We start from the raw sequence: 18,398 nt of genomic DNA on the forward strand, positions 1-18,398 counted from the left end.
GAGCAAGCGAGAGAGAGAGAGAGAGAGAGAGAGAGAGAGAGAGAGAAAGAGAGAGAGAGAGAGAGCGAGCAGGAAAATGGAACGACCTGGAGCACTGAATTATGAATGAAGAATGGAATACATAATTTAGTTAGTATTGTTGCATATTTTATGGTAATCATTTTCCTTCCATTTACGAAGACATTGCTGCTCAACAGAAATAAAGTTTGACAACAAAAAAAATACAAGATCTTTTTTTTTTTTCCCAAACGCTGATGATAACATAGTATCCCTGTGGCCCGCTGGTTAACGTGTCTGCCTCACACGGTTCTGACTGTCTAATCTCACCGTGGGCCTTTCAGGATGAAGTTTGCATTTCACTTCGTGCTTGTGTGTGTTTTCTCAGGCCACTCCAGCTTCCTCCCACATTCCAAAAGCATGCGTGAATACCGTAAATTGCCCATAGGTGTGAATGTGAGTGTGAATGTTTGTTTGTCTATATGTGCCCTGTGATTGACTGGCGACCAGTCCAGGTTGCCCCTTCACCCAAAGTCAGATGGAAAATCCTCATTTCACCCGTGACCCTGAACAGGATAAACAGGAGGAAATGGATGGATAGAAGGATGGATGCATTGAGGGATGCATGGTAATGTGGTACTTTGACAAAAGGGTTGTATTTTTAATCAGCATGCAGACACTAAATTGTTCATAAATCAAGTGTAAATGTAAACAAGCTACATACTTTGCAAATATAAGATGCCTGTACAATGCCAAGTAACACTCAAGTCATGGGCACATTCTCCTGCATTGTTGCTCGTAGTCTGTGGTTATCACAAAGAAGTGCTGCTTAATAAAATATGGAAATAAATGTGTGTCCTGGAAATGCCCTAAAGTGACCGCAGTATCACCTCTAAATGTTAGTTTAGGTAGCAAATTATAATGTAGGCTGAGGGCATGAACAAAATGGTTGTGAAATACTGCCATCTAGCGTTTGTAATTAGCCTGACATCCTGTATGTGCAATATCACCTCTATCGTGATCTTGTTACCTAACAGATCTTTACAGCTGATCTCTATTTGTTTGCACAGAACATGTCAGATGGCGACATGAGCAGGTTCAGCTCCCTCCATCGGCAGTAAGTAACAATGACCATATTCTTATCACTCACCTTAGCCACCTTCAAACTAATAAAAATGTAAAAAAAAGAAAATCTCTTCCTTAACACCAGAGGTGGGTAGAGGAGCCAAATATTGTACACAAGTAAGTTTACTTTAGAATAATGAGTCAAGTAAAAGTAAAAACTACTTAAGAGTAAGAAAGTACTCAGTGAAAATTCTACTGAGTAAGTAGTGAGTAACGTCTGATTTCTTTTTAAATCAGAGCATTAACGTCAAAAAAAAAATCAACTGATTTATTTGTATATCTTTTTGAGAGGGGAGGTAAAAATAAACAACTGAAACAAATTTGAATGTGATTGAATGACTTGGACTCACCATTGCAAGAGAGATGTTCCGTTTTTGCCAAGTTAAATAAAGTTTAAATAAAATAAATACAAATAAATCTGGTTGCAAAAGGCTGCACTCCCTCTTATAACTGGTATGTGGCTGTGTTCAGAAGTAACAGATCACATTCAAAGTTTTGTTCAATGGGAGTCCACACACACTTGCTACCATTTAAATTTTAAGTGGAAAAAAAACAACAACACATGCATAGGGCATAAAAGAAACATTATTTGCTTTAAACACTAAAATGACTAAATGAAGAAGCTGTTTGCTGACAGGACTCATTGATAAAGTGTGTGTGTGTGTGTGTGTGTGTGTGTGTGTGTGTGTGTGTGTGTGTGAGAGAGAGAGAGAGAGAGAGAGAGAGAGAGAAGAGAGAGAGAGAGAGAGAACATGATTCATGTTTTACAGTTAGTTGTGACCATAAAATAGTGCAAAACATCTGCAATTTACCACAGTGTTTTCTCAAGTTAAAAGTGGGCTGAAATGTCAAAGTTTGTGCAGTTACAAAACTACACTGCATGTTTAAAGATGTTGTTATTCCTAGTTTGTAATGTAAACATGAGTCGCACGCAGCTGTCACGACTCACCCAATAGAAGGAGTTGTGTGCGAACATGTGACTTTCTTGTCTCGTTTGATTGGTGAACTTGAGTTAAATGTCACAGTGGTGGAAAAGTTAGATTGGAGCAACGGCACCCGATGCAGAAGTCTAATACAAAAGTCTAAAAATAGATTCCTCACGCAATTATCGATAAATGAAAGTAGCCAGGCGGCATGGTAGACGACTGGTTAAAGTGTCTGCCGCACAGTTCTGAGGACCGGGGTTCAATCCCCGGCCCCGCCTGTGTGGAGTTTGCATGTTCTCCCCATGCCTGCGTGGGTTATCTCCGGGCACTCCGGTTTCCTCCCACATCCCAAAAACATGCATGGTAGGTTGATTGAAGACTCTAAATTGCCCGTAGGTGTGAATGTGAGTGCGAATGGTTGTTTGTTTGTATGTGCCCTGCGATTGGCTGGCAACCAGTTCAGGGTGTACCCCGCCTCCTGCCCGATGACAGCTGGGATCGGCTCCAGCACGCCCGCGACCCTAGTGAGGAGAAGCGGCTCAGAAAATGGATGGATGGATCCATCAATCCAAAATGCTTCCTAATAACTGTTCTCCTACAGTTCTGAGCGGACAAAGAGTTAGAAAAGTTTGAAACAGATGATCCTATTGGGACTTTAACTGGAAATGCATTGTTTTTTCATTCCACAACTCAAACTTCATTACAGTTTTCCACGAGAGAGTCGAAAAAAATACAATTATTTAAGATGTGCTTACATTACACCTCCAGATTGCAATAGTGTCAAATAAGTATTATGGGTCCTTTCTATATATAATCTGATCAAATACAGTTGACATAGCCCAATGTAGGTCTTTTTGAAAATAAATTTTTTACTCATATGAGTATTTGAATTATTATTATTATGGTCCTTCTTTGTCAGTCAAGCTGTCTTTATTGTTAATGTCACTGGAGAGAGCCTCATTGTGTTGTTGCAATATATGACATGGGATCTGTGAGCTGAAGTGCCAGGATGAGGCAGCCATTTTGCATTCGCAAAATAGCAGACGACAAAATAAATGGTGTTATTTCTGACATATGAATGAATATGTATGCATTTGTGAAAGTGTCTGAACTATTGCATGTCTTTACCGTCGCTACAATTGCATAAAGACAAGAGTTAAATAGTTTATCATTTATGCACTTGTACCCATAGAATTTAAAGGGCAACACATTTTTATGAAGCTGTTTATGTCTTTACCGTTATAAAAAGAAGTGTATATCAATGGGCCAGGGCTACCATCATTTGCACTGTCAATAAGGATTGCCTTTACTATGAATGCCTAAAATTTTAAATCATCAATAACTTTTTGAAAATAGAACTTAAAGCGTGGCTATTTTAGCATGGGAGACATTTACCCACATAAAACCAAGGCGGCATAAAAACAATTGCTGAATTATAATTTTTTTTTTTTTTTACAAGTTTCTTAATCATTAATAAATTATATGGCAATGGCCCATATAAGGAAGTGCAATAACACCACTAACCAACACGAGATGGTCCCAGCACATGCACCTGCTGATGCAAGACATGTGTTGAAAATTGTGGTCACACAAATCAACGTTTGTGTGTGTGAGTGTTAGTTTAAGTGTGTGAGTGACAAGAAATCGAAAAGAGAAGTGATTCTTTTTTTGGGGGGGGGGGTGGGTTGGGGGGGCAACCAGAATGAATTCCAAAGGTGTGACTTACTTAGACCTACAGTACAGTATGAGATAAATGACGCTTACATATGTAAAGCCTCGGGTTGAGTGAAAACATGGATATTTTCGGTAAACTCGCAGCTTCTGCCACAGCAAAGATTCGGTAAGTTCTGTGAGTTCTTCTCACCATGTGAACTACAACATGACTTTTATTTTGACATTTAAAGGAATGTGTTGCAGCTGTTAACTCGACCAACCAAAATGATTTATAGTCTAAGGCTGTGCCTTTGCCATTCTAAAAAAATTTAAAAACAGCAAAGCCCCATTCAACCTTTTCCCCATTCACATTTACACTGCGGGTTCTATCTGACCAACTAAGTAAATCTTTTTTCTAGGCATCTTCAAAAGATTGCTCAGGACATCCAGAAAAATGACGACAGCTACCTGAATAAACTAAAAAGGTACATTTAATATTGTAATATTTCCTTTTAACACTTAAATACTGTCCAAGTCCAATTCGACATTTGACACCAATAAAAATAGCCATTCTTTCAGCCTGAAATTTCATGACTTTTCATCAAGTGCTCTAAAATCAACAAAAATGGAAATACTTAAAAATGTCATTCTTTTGTACATGTGCTGCAAAGTTTGTGTACACTGTGCCTGTTCCAGGTTAAATTTGACCCGTATCTACTAAAATAGATTTTAGACCTACCACCAGTCTCTGTCAATTCAAAGAAAATGGCGGGAATGTTGGCAATCTTAAAACTGTGAAACTGTGATGTGTGTGTTATTTATGGGACAATGGTGTTCAAAAGGCGATTGAAATGCAAAATGTCCCGAGAACATTTGAAACAGGTTCCCACAAAAACGTGCCCTTGATAGTTTTTGAAATGTCCTGGAGGATTATCGCAAACATCTTATGTACAGTTTTTTAATGTGTCAGTGGGGAATGTGCTCACAGGCGAATTTGAAAATGTCCCGAGAACTGTTTGTGTTTCAATCACATTTGACCAGATTCCAGCAAAAACATCCCCATGTTAGTCTTTGAAGAGACATTGTGGAAAACAGCAAATGAGTGAGCATAAATACAAAAGATAAGAAACAGATGCCATACAGAGGTCAGAGGGTGCCTTGACATAGGCACAAGACATTCACCTGCAAAAACAAAATACCTGCCATCAATTATTCGATCAAAACTGGGTCATAAACTCATGAAGCTTTATGAGCTGATATTTCCGTGACTGAGGTTATGGCAGACGGGCTTAAGCTACCTTCCAAGAGGTTTTAGATTTAAAAACTAGTGCTGTAAAACATAGAAAATACACTTTCCCTTTACTCTGAATCATTGATTCCGGATTAATCATCCATTTATGACTGTCAGAAAGGCTATTAATACATTTTGCAAAGATCTGTAGTTCATAATTTAATAATGTGAGGATATTCTTGGCCCAGGTCAAAATTGACCCATAATAGACTACTTATGCATGGAAAATTAACAGCTTGCCACCTAACTACAACCACAAAAACAATGAAACGTTTGTTGGCCATAACAATAGCAGACCGCGAACATAAAAAAATGATTGTGTGTGTTGTTGGAAAATGTTTCTGCTTTCACAGTCATTTCACTAAGAAACACTATGAAGCCAAAAATATCTAAAACAGATGGCCTCTGTCTCATGAACTGTTTCTGATATGAATCCCTTGAAGGATAGAAACCACTTGGAGTTGCTCCACTCAAGATTTGTGTTACTAAACTTACTTACATGTCTGTTCAGTTCAAAGCTGTCTTTCCCTTCTAACACTATTCTAAGATTCTCCTTTTGTTCAGAAACAATGCAACCTCATGCCTCAAATGCTGTCATTTGAATGATCCAAATCACATTTACGTTGTACATTTATGTTCATGGCATATATACACCAAGTTAAAACGACTGTGTGTGGACTCACCACCTGCAAGGGAAGCATAGGGCTTTGTTGCTCGTGTAAAAAGAGGACAAATTGCAGGTTCAGGGGTGGTGAGCTCCCGGCCAGGCAAGATCGATTTCACTGTTTTGGCCAGTTAATGAAATTTCATCCCCACATATATGAGAACGTACCACTTTTTGGGAAAGTCTGTGACTAAACCACCAATATTTTAAATGTTAAGCCACAGCAAAAGAGGAATAGATTGGATTTATAAAACAAACATATTGTAACCCTATTAATTTTTAAGACAAATTATTTTGATACAGCAGCACCTCTAAATGCTCATTAACCATATGCATATTATTATTATTATTATTATTATTATATATTTTTTTGAGTAAACGAGCCCCCTACAGTGAGTTATTAAATTGAAAGTTAGCTAATAAAATGTTAAATAACTTCAGTCTGATACCCTGCTTATAGTGTCCTTCCATGTGGCAGATTGAAAAGCAAAGCAGTTCCAGAAGTACCTGTGAGAGACTACAAAGGTAACATCTGCATCTTTACACCTAAAATGACTTGAATGAAGACAGTCAGTTTCCATCTCTGAAACAGACGCAATTGAAAGCGCAAACTGAGGCGTAGCAGGGTCACTACAACACCATTAGAAGCTTTTTAGTGTTATTAAAAACAATTCTTTCTGTTTTCATGTAAGGGTTAGGGTCAATGACAGTTCTGTAGTTAATTTTCATTAATATTTTTGCCAATCAGTCCCATCTACCATAAATCTACCATACTATGCACGCAATCGTGTATTAAAATTAAATTGAAGGTTACTTTAGCCGGTATTCTAATGTCATCATTTACACCTTATTGAAGAATATACATATTTTTAATCAAAACAGTTATTTACTTTGACAATTGTTTCTAAAAATTGTCCAAATGGTTGTCTATACTGTATGTGCCCTGTGATTGACTGGCAAGCAGTCCAAGGCGTAGCACGCCTCTCTTCCCAAGTCAACTGGGATATAGGCGCCAGCTCACCAGTGATCCTTATGAGAGTAACAGAACAGAAAATGGATGGATGACTAGATTATATAAATGATGGAAAACAGATCATTTGGTACTTAAATGAAGGCGAGACATGTTTCACTGCTTCCGTAACAGACACACAAGACTGATTTATCTGTGAAGTGATTGGATCAATTTGCGGCGTTTCGTAATTGAAGCATGTTTTCCTCAAATTCCAATACGATGATCTATGGTGATTACAGATGAGGTGATGGTGGATCCGGAAGATTTATCTGAAATGGAATATGTAAGTTTGAAAAAAAAAAAAATATGGCAAAATTATTTACACAGTGCTACAGTTCCCTCTAAAGTAGCACACCTTTCAATGCATGTTGTCCCCAGGATAATGATACGTATGACAATGCACTGCAAGGGCACAATATCAACTATGAGCCGCCTCCCTGCTGCAAAGTCTTCACCAGAACCACTTCTTCACCTTTTCTAACAGGGGACTATCTTGGTTAGCGTTTTCAAGTTCACTCAAGCATAATTTTCCCTCTAAAATGTATCACTGGTAGTGAACAGATTAAGGCCACATCATTTGTCTTGATACATTGAAAATTCATACATGATTTGACTCATTTTCTATAAGATTGGTAGTTTTGTCAGTTTTTTAGTATACGTTACCACTCTTATACCACAAGTTGAATCAGGTGCTTTGTGTTGAGTTTTTAAATAGAAGCACTGTCAAACCGGCACCTCGAGGGAATTAAGAAGAGAGCATTATGCAAATGCTGACGCTCTGCTTCTGCCTTCCAGACAGCTGCCATAATGGACCAAACTTGGAACACAGAAAGGCCTTCAAAAGGGTCAAAAAATATCAACAACTACCCCCAGAACCCACCTATGTGGACAGTAATGACGTAAGATTAAAATCAAGACACAAGTATATACTAAAAATATTGTCCCCCTTCTCACTTTTTTTGGTTTGTTTGCAGTTTCCCTGCTTTGTTTAAGATAAGATAATCAAACAATATATATACCAGACAAAGATGACCCGAGTAAACAAAATGCAGTTTTTAAACAGTGATTTTATTTATTAAGGAAAAGACATTTCAAAGTTACCTTGCCCTGTGTGAAAAAGTAATTTAACTGGTTGGGCCATCTGCGATTGGCTGGCGACCAGTTTAGGGTGTACCCCGCCTGTCACCCGAAGATAGCTGGGATAGGCTCCAGCCCGCCCGTGACCCTAGTGATGATAAGCAGAACAGTAAATGGATGGATGGATGGATGGTTGGTTGGGCCATCCTCAGCAGCAACAACTGAAAATCAAGCATTTTCTATCACTAGCAATGAGTCTTTTACATCTCTGTGTAGATATTTTGGACCCACTCTTCCTTGGAGAACTGTTTAATTCAGCAACAATGGAGGACTTTTAAGCATGAATGGCCTTTTTCAGGTCATGTCACAGTATTTCAATCGAATTCAAGTCTGGACTTTGACTAGGGCACTCCAAAACCTTCATTTAGTTTTTTATTTTGTCTGTTTGTTTTGAAGCCATTCCGAAGTTGACTTGCTGGTGTGTATTTGATCATTGTCCGGCTGCAGAGCCCAAGTGTGTTCCAGCTTGAGGTCAAAACTGATGGCTGAACATTGTCCTTCAGGATTTTCTGGTAAAGAGCAGAATTCATGATTCCATCAATCACAGAAACTCATTCAGGTCAAGCAGCCCCAGATCATCACACGACCACCACCATACAGTATTTGACTGTTCTTTTGACTGATGTTCTTTTTCTGAAATTACATTGATGCCAGATGTAACAAGACAAAAACCTTCCAAAAAGTTCAACTTTTGTCTCGTCAGTCCTTAAAATAATCTTGGGAATCTTTCAGAGGTTGGTTTTATTTTCATTTATGCCATTTATGTTCTTTTTTGGTCAGCATGGGTTTTGGCCTTGGAACTCTGCAATGGATGCCATTTTTGCCCATTACATAAACTGAGGTAAGAGATGCTCGCAGTTCTTAAAGTGCAACCAAACTCATTTTCTTGTTTTGGTTCTAAAATATATTAAATATGTTTGATGGTGGCTGAAAAGATCTGCAAAGACTGAGAACAATATAGTACTGAATTGTTGACATATGGCTCGGGGAGGTGGGATTTTCAGAGATCTCAGCTACACGCCCACAGCGTCTGGAAGCTGAAAGAATGTCTCAATTCTTGACCATTTTGAAACCTGATTTCACATATTTTGTGATTTTTTTGGTATCCATTCGTTCATTGTCCGACTTGTTAAGACTTTTTTGTGATGAGTCAAATTTACAAGACATATTTTGGGTCGGTTTGGTTGCACTTGTTTCTTTGTTTTCCTGGGTTCCTTTGTGACCTCCCGAATGAGCCCTCACTGTGCTCTTGGGTAATTTTTGTTGGTCAACCACTCCCTTGAAGGTTCACCACTGTTTCGTGTTTTGTCCATACGTGAATAATGGCTCTCACTGCGGTTCTCTGGAGTCCTAAAGCTTTAGAAATGGATTAGTAACACTTTCCAGACTGACAGATGTCAAACAATTTATTTCTTGTCTGTTCTTGAATTTCTTTCGACAGTGGCGTTTTGTTGCAGCTTTTTGAGATCTTTTGGCTGTCTTCATTTTGTCAGACAGGTTCTATTTACGTGATTTCTTCATTGGACAGGTCTCGAGGTAATCAAGTTTGGGTGTGGTCAAATTGTGCGATCGGGAAAGTGTGTGAAAATTGACTCAGCTTTCCAAAAATGTCATTAGCTACAGTTAATTCCTGATTTAACAAGGGGGGGCATAAACTTGAGTTTGAGTGAGTGAGTTTCTTCCCTTAATAAATAAAATCACTATTTAATATTTAATTTAGTGTTTTTTTTGGGGTTATCATCATTTATTGTGTTGTTTTTGCTGTTCTACAGGGAGACTACATCAATCCAGATGGCAGTAATGAGGATGGCAACTATGTAGAACCTGCAGATAACCTCCCTGCTAGTAAGATACACTTCTGAATATAAGAAAGAAGTATAAATGTGAAACCTGAGAATAGTAAAGGGTGGGGAAAAACACTCAGAGTTGTTGAAGGCTACTTCAACAAAAATATCCATTCATCCATCTATTTTCTTCCGCTTATCCGAGGTCGGGTCGCGGGGGCAGTAGCTTTAGTCCAGACTTCCCTCTCCTTAGCTACTTCATCCAGCTCTTCCGGGGGGATCCTGAGGCACTCAGAGGCCACCTGGGAGACATAGTCTCTCCAGCATGTCCTGGGCCATCCTCGGGGTTTCCTCCCGGTGGGACGTGCCCGGAACATCTCACCTGGGAGGCTGAATCAGATGCCCCAGCCACCTCATCTGGCTCCTCTCAATTTGGAGGAGCAGCGGCTCTGGATAACAGAGCTTCTCACCTTATCTCTAAGGGAGAGCCCGGACAACCTGCGGAGGAAACTCATTTCGGCCACTTGTATCCGGGATCTGGTTCTTTCGGTCACGACTCACAGCTCGTGACCACAGGTGAGGGTAGGAACGTAGATCGAACGGTAAATCGAGAGCTTCGCCTTTCTCCTCAGCTCCTTCTTCACCACAACGGACTGATACAAAGTCTGCATCACAGCAGACGCTGCACCGATCCGCCTGTCGATCTACCTTTCCATTCTTCCCTCACTCATGAACAAGACCCCAAGATACTTGAACTCCTCCACTTGGGGCAGAATCTCATCCCCGACCTGGAGAGGGCACGCCACCCTTTTCCGACTGAGGACTATGGTCTCAGATTTGGAGGTGCTGATTTTCATCCCACCCGCTTCACACTCGGCTGCGAACCACACCATTGAGAGTTGGAGATCACGGCTTGATGAAGTCAACGAAACCACATATGTTGATGGTGCACTGCTTCCCCCTCCTGAGACGCTGGATGGTGGATCAGAATTTCCTTGAAATCGTCCAGAAGTCTTTCTCCATGGCCTCACCGAACTCCTCCCATGCCCGAGTTTTTGCTTCAGCCACCACCAAAGCTGTATTCCGCTTGGCCAGCCAGTACCCATCAGCTGCCTCAGGAGTCCCACAGGCCAAAAAGGCCCGATAGGACTCCTTCAGCTTGACGGCATCCCTCACCATTGGTGTTCACCAACGGGTTCAGGGATTGCCACCACGACAGGCACCGACCACCTTATGGCCACAGCTCCGGTTGGCCGCCTCAGCAATGGAGGCGCGGAACATGGTCCACTCGGACAAAATGTCCCCCACCTCCCCTGGAACATGAGCAAAGTTCTGTCGGAGGTGGGAGATGAAACTCCTTCTGACAGGGGATTCTGCCAGACGTTCCCACCAGACCCTCACAATACGTTCGGGCCTGCCACGTTGGACCAGCATCTTCTCCCACCTTCTAATCAGTGGTGGTGATCAGTTGACAGCTCCGCCACTCTCTTCACCAGTGTCCAAGACATGCGGGTCGCAAGTGCGATGACACGACCACAAAGTCGATCATCGAACTGCGACCTTGGGTATCCAGGTGCCAAGTGCACATAGTGGACACCCTTATGCTTGAACATGGTGTTCGTTATGGACAATCTGTGATGAGCACAGAAGTCCAATAACAGAACACCGCTCGGGTTGTGATCGGGGGGGCGTTCCTCCCAATCACGCCCTTCCATTTCTCACTGTGATTGCCCATGTGAGCATTGAAGTCCCCCAGCAGATCGATGGAGTCCCCAGCAGGAGCGCTCTCCAGCACCCCCTCTAAAGACTCCAAAAAGGGTGGGTACTCTGAACTGCTGTTTGGTGCATACACACAAACAGTCAGGACCCCACCCGAAGGCGGAGGGAGGCTACCCTCTCGTCCACTGGGGGGAACCCCAGCATATAGGCGCCCAGCCGGGGGGCAATAAGTATACCCACACCTGCTCGGTGCCTCTCACCGTGGGGAGTGGAAGAGTGGGGAGTGGAAGAGAGTCCAACCACTCTCAAAAGGACTGGTACCAGATCCCAAGCCGTGTGTGGAGGCGAGCACGACTATATATAGTCGGAACTTCTTCACCTCACACACCAGCTCGGCCTCCTTCCCTTTTCACATTCCGTGACATTCCACGTTCCTAGAGCCAGTTTCTGTAGCCGGCGATCGGACGCCAAGGTCCCTGCCTTCGGCCACCGCCCAGCTCACACTGCACCCGACCCGTTGGGCCCCTACCACAGGTGGTGAGCCCATGGGAACACTACTCAACAAAAATATTCTAAGTATAAATGCTTTCCTTTATCTCTATCGTTAGATCCTAAGATATATTCTGCAATGCAAACAGAACCATGAAAGGCCATCTCGTATTATAACTAACTTTAAGTTAATAAAAGAGGACCTATTTAACGTGCAGAGATTTTTTTTTTTCATTTTGCCAATTTATCAAAACAGGTATTGTATAAAATTGACACTATTTTTGTTATTTTATTTACTTTTTTACTGAAGTCAGACCCATGCTTAAGATAAGGAGTGCAATCAGTACTTCTACTTTGCGATTTTGTTTTACACAAATATCTGTACCTCAACGGAATGTGAGTACTTTTGCTACCTCTGCTTAACTGTCATACAGGTTAAAGAGTATCAATATTACAACATAGACGCCTCATGCCTCTCACTTTTAAACATGTCGTCACTGTAAATAATAAAACGCAAAAACAAGAAAAGTGATGGTGCATATGGTACTGGTGAAGTTTTGATGTTTTCAATTCATGTGTGTTACATCCTCCTTCATTTCTCACATTCTCACCCTTGTTGAAGTTGATCCTTCTTTTGGAATGTGGAGCAAAAATAAATTACAAATATTCAGTGCTCTGAAGTGAAAAAGACTTGTATGATTTGTAGACTTGTCAACAGTATGTTGATGTGTTTAGACCAATAAAACATTGTTCGAACACCCAAATTCATTAATAATAATCACAAATAATTTAAATTAAAAATGTCCATATATTGAACACCTAACAAAATTACAAATTTGACATTTTTTCCAGATTTGTATGAAGTTCCAGAAAAAGAGGTGGGCTTTTTCATTTAAATCTGTGTGTGACAAGAATTACAGCATGTTCATTAAAGGTATTTATGGGATCTTCACAGGATACCATGTTGAGACAGGTCTCAGCAAACAGGTAAACCTTAAAATATTATTTAGTCTATTTACCGTAATGCATGTGAGTGAGAAATTAGCCGTTACTTCAACCCTGCAGTGATACAATTAAATGAAAAAGAGAAACATAAGGGCCCAAATAAGAGCATGTAAACGTTTCCCTGCTCTGATCTTGATTTCAGAGTAAAAATGAGGAGATCACGCTGTACTGTAAGTGTTAACAAATGAGCAAGCCATCTCAACATGCAGTATATGATATATTGGAGGCTCATCTTTATGTTTTTTTTTTTGTTTTGTTTTGTTTTTTTGTAATCATCCAGGACCAGCAGGCTGAAAGTGACTCGAGAATATGGGATCATGAAAATAGTGGGTATCAAATGGAGGAAACACCAGTAATCCGTAATTATAGACCTAAACAGTAGTACAGTAATTTAGCATGTTGTGCCATCTAGAGTATGGCCAGTGGAACAACAGAAACACATTGATGCATAACTGTTTAATAAAAGCAATCGAGGTTCTCAGTGAGAGATCATATGAATTTATGATTGTGGTTTCCTATTGATCAACCTGCAGAGCAAGCTCCTCCATACCCACCCAAACCTTTGCCGAGAGCGTGAGTAACACAAACATACACTTTACCTTTACATTAAATGCTGGAGGCATTAGACCCGTTTTTCTTTTTCAGGTCACTGAAACCTCCCTTAAGGCTGGTAGGTTGAATCACTCAATATATTGCCTTGCTTTAATATTAATTCATCGTGCGCTTTGTTTGTTTGTTTGTTTGTTTCTAAAATCACTTGCATGACTCTTATTTCAGGCACAAGATGTAAAGCAGAGAGACTGTGACCGTAAGTATTGGAATCAGGTCTAGCCAATTTGCAAAAGAAATGAGCAGACATCAGTTTAAAAGATTGCGTTGTCCCATTAGAGCATAATTATTTATTGTACAAATTACTTTTCAGATCTTTTCAAAGGAAATGTGAGAGCAGATTATTGCACATAGTTGACACTAATACAGTGGAACCTCCAAAGTTGATATGAAAGACTGCTTAGTAGTAAGCAATGTAATAATACATATATCAATTTATATATATATATTTTTTTCAATTTATTTTACAAAACAGATTCTAACCTAAATAGCATGTAGCAGACACTAATACAGATTAACTCTCCTAACATTCAGAACTTGAAACTCAAACAACGTCACAGAACACATTGTTTGACTTTGAACGTTCCACGCACTGTAAAGATTAATCAGCTTGATACATGGCATTTGTCTTCAAAATTAAGAGTTGAGAAGTCGTGTTTCAAATCTGTGTGAAGTTTGAATGTTCTCTCTTCGTGCTTGCATGGGCTTCCTCCCACATTCAAAAACATGCATGGTAGGTTGATTGCGAACAGCATGCGAGTGGTCGTTTGCCAATGACAGGCAAGCAGTTCAGGATGTACAACAGTCTCTCGCCCAAAGTCAGCTGAAATAGGCTCCAGTTTACCCGACCCCAATGAGGGCAAGCGGGAAGTGGTATACAATGAATTACTGTAATGGATACAACATTCTGATAGTCTGTGTGGATGAATTTGGACAGGGCAAATTCATCTGATAACTTACCCTGATCGTAACTCACATCCTCCAAAATCCTTCACTATGGACATGAAACGTCCAACGTAAGGCACATGCAGTATTTTGAGTGTGAACCCATTATAGTTTATTCGTGTGACCTACTATTTGTCTGGACTCTTTGTACAGGATACCTCTTCCAAATGTTACCTTCCCCAGTAAGTAATAATGGGACTTTGGTGGGTATACGCTCAAGAAAACAACCAAATCAGATGAATTTGTGGTTTACAAAGAGAGGAGAGGTTATCATTTTTACAAGACGTGGGAAACATTGCTGGTACCCCTCTGTTAATGAAAGAAACACCCACAGTGGTCACAGAAATAACTGAAATTTTACAAAAGTAATAATATTTTTTTTTAGATGATGAAAATCCATCCAGCCATCCCTTTTCTGAGCCGCTTCTCCTCACTAGGGTTGCGGGCATGCTGGAGCCTATCCCAGCTATCATCTGGCAGGAGGCGGGGTACACCCTGAACTGGTTGCCAGCCAATCGCAGGGCACATACAAACAAACAACCATTCGCACTGACAGTCACACCTATGGGCAATTTTAGAGTCTCCAATTAATGCATGTTTTTGGGATGTGGGTGGAAACCCGAGTGCCCGGAGAAAATCCACGCAGGCACGGGGAGAACATGCAAACTCCAGACAGGCGGGGCCAGGGATTGAACACCGGTCCTCAGAACTGTGAGGCTGACGCTCTATCCAGTCTTCCAACCGTGCCGCCTATGATGAAAATTAACTATGAAAATCAGACATTGGTTTAGAATTGTCGTTTAAGACAATTTTTTTTTAATGTAACAAAATGTATGGTACCCCTAGAAAAGATTGAAAATAATTTGACCATAAGGACATGTTCAATCAAGGTGTGTCCTCTAATTAGCCTTACAGGTGTCTTGTAATCAGTCAGTCAACCTATTTAAAGGGTGACAAGTAATCACTGTGCTGTTTGGTGACATGGTATGTATCACACTAAACATAGGACCAGAGAAAACGAAGGAGAGAGTTGTCTCGGGAGATTAGAAAAAAATATATATAGACAAGCATGTAAAAAGGTAAATGATATAAGATCATCTCCAAGCAGCTTGATGATCCTGTGTCTACAATTGCAAATATGATTCGGAATATTATAATCCACAGGAGGAGGGAAATTGATGACTAAGTAAAGAAACGCATAAGACGAATGCTAACAAAAGAGCCAAGAACAATCTCCAAAGAAATTAAAGGTACATCAGTGTCAGATCACACCATCCATCATTGTTTGAGCCAAAGTGGACTGGATGGGAGACAACCAAGGAGGACACCACTGTTGAAAATAAATCATAAAATAGCGAGACTGGAATTTGCCAAACTGCATGCTGACAAGCCACAAAGCTTCTGGGGCAATGTTCTAGAGACAGATGAGACAAAACTAGAATTTTTGGGCAAGGCACAGAACCCTCTTTATTGCCAAGTATGTCAAAACACACAAAGAATTTGTCTCTGGTAGTTGGAGCCACTATGACAATAGGCAGCCATTTTGACAGTAAATACTTTGAGACATAAAAACATGAGTCACTTAGCCTCTAGCAATTTGATGGCAAGAGGGAAGAAGCTGTTGGAATGTCTGCTTGTTTCATTATGCATTGATCGATAGCGCCTACCTGAGGGGAGAAGCTGGAAGAGGTGGTGACCAGGATATGGAGGGTCCATGAGGATTTTGCATGCTCTTTTCTTAGTTCTGGGAGTGTGCAAGTCCTCAAGGGTGGGTAGAAGGGTACTGACAATTATTCCGGCAGTCCTAATTATCAGTTGCAGTCGGAGTTTGCCCTTTTTGTGGCAGCACCAAACCAGACTGTGATAGATGAACACAGGACTGATTCGATGACTGCTGTGTAGAAATGCCTCAACAGCTCCTGTGGCAGGCCGTGCTTCCTCGGAAGCTGCAGGAAGTACATCTTCTTCTGGGCCTTTTTGAGGAAGGAGTTGACGTTGGTCTTCCACTTCAGGTCCTGAGAGACTGTAATTCCCAGGAACTTGAAGGTCTCGACGGTTGACACAGGGTAGTTGGACAGCCTGAGGGGCAGCTGTAGTGAAGGATACCTCCTGAAGTCCACAATCATCTCTACAGTCTTGATTGTGTTCAGCTCCAGGTGTGTCGGCCGCACCAAACCTCCAGTCGCTCCACTTCATCTCGATACGCAGACTCGTCACCATCTTTGATGAGGCCGATGACTGTGGTGTCGTCTGCAAACTTCAGAAGTTTGACCGCCGGGTGCGTTGAGGTGCAGTGGTTCATGTAGACAGAAGAGCAGCGGAGAGAGGACACATCCTTGGGGCGCCCCAGTGCTGGTGGTGCGTGTGGATGAGGTGGTGTCCCCCAGCCTCACCTGCTGTGTCGTGCCCATCATGAAGTTGTAAATCCACTGGCAGATGGCAGGCGAGACGCTGAGCTGGAGAAGCTTGGAGGAGAGGAGTTCCGTGATGATGGTGTTGAATGTAGAGCTGAAATCCACGAACAGGATCCTCACGCAGGTCTCAATCTCAAGATTATTAAGGTATTCTAGAGGGAAATTTCCACCACAGCGTCAGAAAGCTTGATCTCAGTCTGGAGAAAGCACCCTTCAAACCTAAGACAACTGGAGCACTTTGCTCATGAAGAGTGGGCCATAGTACCTGGTGAGAGGTGCAGAGGTCTCATTGAAAGTCACATAAATGGTTTGATTGCAGTGCAAAAGGAGTGCAACAAAATATTCAGGGTACCATTACTTTTGTCTAGGCCTGTTTCATGATTATTTTTTTTTTTATATAATTCTGTTGAACAATTAAAAAGCAATGTCTGATTTTCATTGGTTATTCTATTTCATTAAATTGTTATTACTTTTGTCAGATTCAAGTTATTTCTGTGACCACTTTTGTTTTTTCGTTCATTAAGAGAGGGCTGGCGGCACGGTGGACGACTGGTTAGCACACAGTTCTGAGGACCAGGGTTCAAATCTGGCCTCGCCTATGTGGAGTTTGCATGTTCTCCCCATGCCTGTGTGGGTTTTCTCCGGGTACTCCAGTTTCTGCCCACATCCTGAAAACATGCAATGTAGGGTTAATTGAGGACTCTAAATTGGCCGTAGGTGTGAATGTGAGATCGAATGGTTGTTTCTTTATATGTGCCCTGCTATTGACTGGCGACCAGTTCAGGGTGTACCCTGCCTCTCACCCGAAGATAGCTGGGATAGGCTCCAGCATGCGGTACGGAAAATAAATGAATGAATAACAGAGGGGTACCAACAATTTTGGCCACTTTTGTATGTATTTTTTCCTGGCAATAAAGTTGTCTCTGTGTACCAGAACAAACTGACAGTGATACTGTTGAAAATGGAGCCACAGACCAAGATAAGGTTATCCTTTCAAAGCTCAATATGCATAACACAAAACTGAATTAAAATTGACATTTACTGTTGATTTCGTTCTCCTTTATTTCAGGATGCAGATGTCTATGCGAAGCCATGGTTTGCTGGGAAATGTGACCGCAAGACTGCTGACCAGCTGTTGTTTCACGCAAATAAGGTATGGCTCTTATCAACTTCCATACTTCTTATAGCAGTCATTGACATTTCCCTGACTGTGCTGGGTTGTTTCAGGACGGGGCCTTCATGGTGAGGAAGAGTTCGGGACAGGACAAACATCAGCCCTACACATTGGTGGTTTATAATAAGAGCAGAGTGTACAACATCCCAATCCGGTTTATACACACAAGGCAGCAGTACGCACTGGGAAGAGAGAAGAAAGGAGAAGAGGTACACTTGTAATTTTTTTTTCATTCATCATATGGCAGTGCCAATTATTACAGAAGATATGGACGTTTGACTAACCAACATTTATTTAAATGCATATTCTTTGTTACTATAATTTATTTCATTAAAATCGAGAATTGAAAGTGTATTATTAATATTTTTTTATGTAAAACTGTGAATTGTTGCAGTGTAATGCAGGTATGTCGCACACACATTCAACAGCACAGCAGGTGAGGCATGACACACAA

At 41.1% G+C, this 18,398-nt stretch overlaps 1 protein-coding gene across 4 annotated transcripts in view; it reads left to right on the forward strand.

Annotated features, from left to right (window-relative positions):
* Positions 1-18,398, forward strand: part of blnk (B cell linker) — a 30,299-nt gene that overhangs the window by 11,086 nt on the left and 815 nt on the right. Inside the window, exons 2-18 of one of the 4 annotated variants that reach the window (XM_061690825.1) lie at positions 1,068-1,114; positions 4,121-4,186; positions 6,117-6,181; positions 6,908-6,951; positions 7,047-7,164; positions 7,464-7,567; positions 9,578-9,650; positions 12,650-12,675; positions 12,753-12,784; positions 12,945-12,972; positions 13,083-13,128; positions 13,336-13,375; positions 13,448-13,472; positions 13,580-13,610; positions 17,705-17,754; positions 17,840-17,923; positions 17,998-18,153. In XM_061690825.1, coding sequence (XP_061546809.1) covers positions 1,068-1,114; positions 4,121-4,186; positions 6,117-6,181; positions 6,908-6,951; positions 7,047-7,164; positions 7,464-7,567; positions 9,578-9,650; positions 12,650-12,675; positions 12,753-12,784; positions 12,945-12,972; positions 13,083-13,128; positions 13,336-13,375; positions 13,448-13,472; positions 13,580-13,610; positions 17,705-17,754; positions 17,840-17,923; positions 17,998-18,153 — 1,035 coding nt within the window. Of the gene's footprint in view, positions 1-1,067; positions 1,115-3,824; positions 3,889-4,120; positions 4,187-6,116; positions 6,182-6,907; positions 6,952-7,046; positions 7,165-7,463; positions 7,568-9,577; positions 9,651-12,649; positions 12,676-12,752; positions 12,785-12,944; positions 12,973-13,082; positions 13,129-13,335; positions 13,376-13,447; positions 13,473-13,579; positions 13,611-17,704; positions 17,755-17,839; positions 17,924-17,997; positions 18,154-18,398 lie in introns of those variants that run through there. The other 3 variants (XM_061690826.1, XM_061690827.1, XM_061690828.1) reach the window with 3 other exon arrangements.

The sequence above is a fragment of the Phycodurus eques genome, chromosome 11 (assembly GCF_024500275.1).
Source record: "Phycodurus eques isolate BA_2022a chromosome 11, UOR_Pequ_1.1, whole genome shotgun sequence".
NCBI classification, from domain to species: Eukaryota; Metazoa; Chordata; class Actinopteri; order Syngnathiformes; family Syngnathidae; genus Phycodurus; species Phycodurus eques.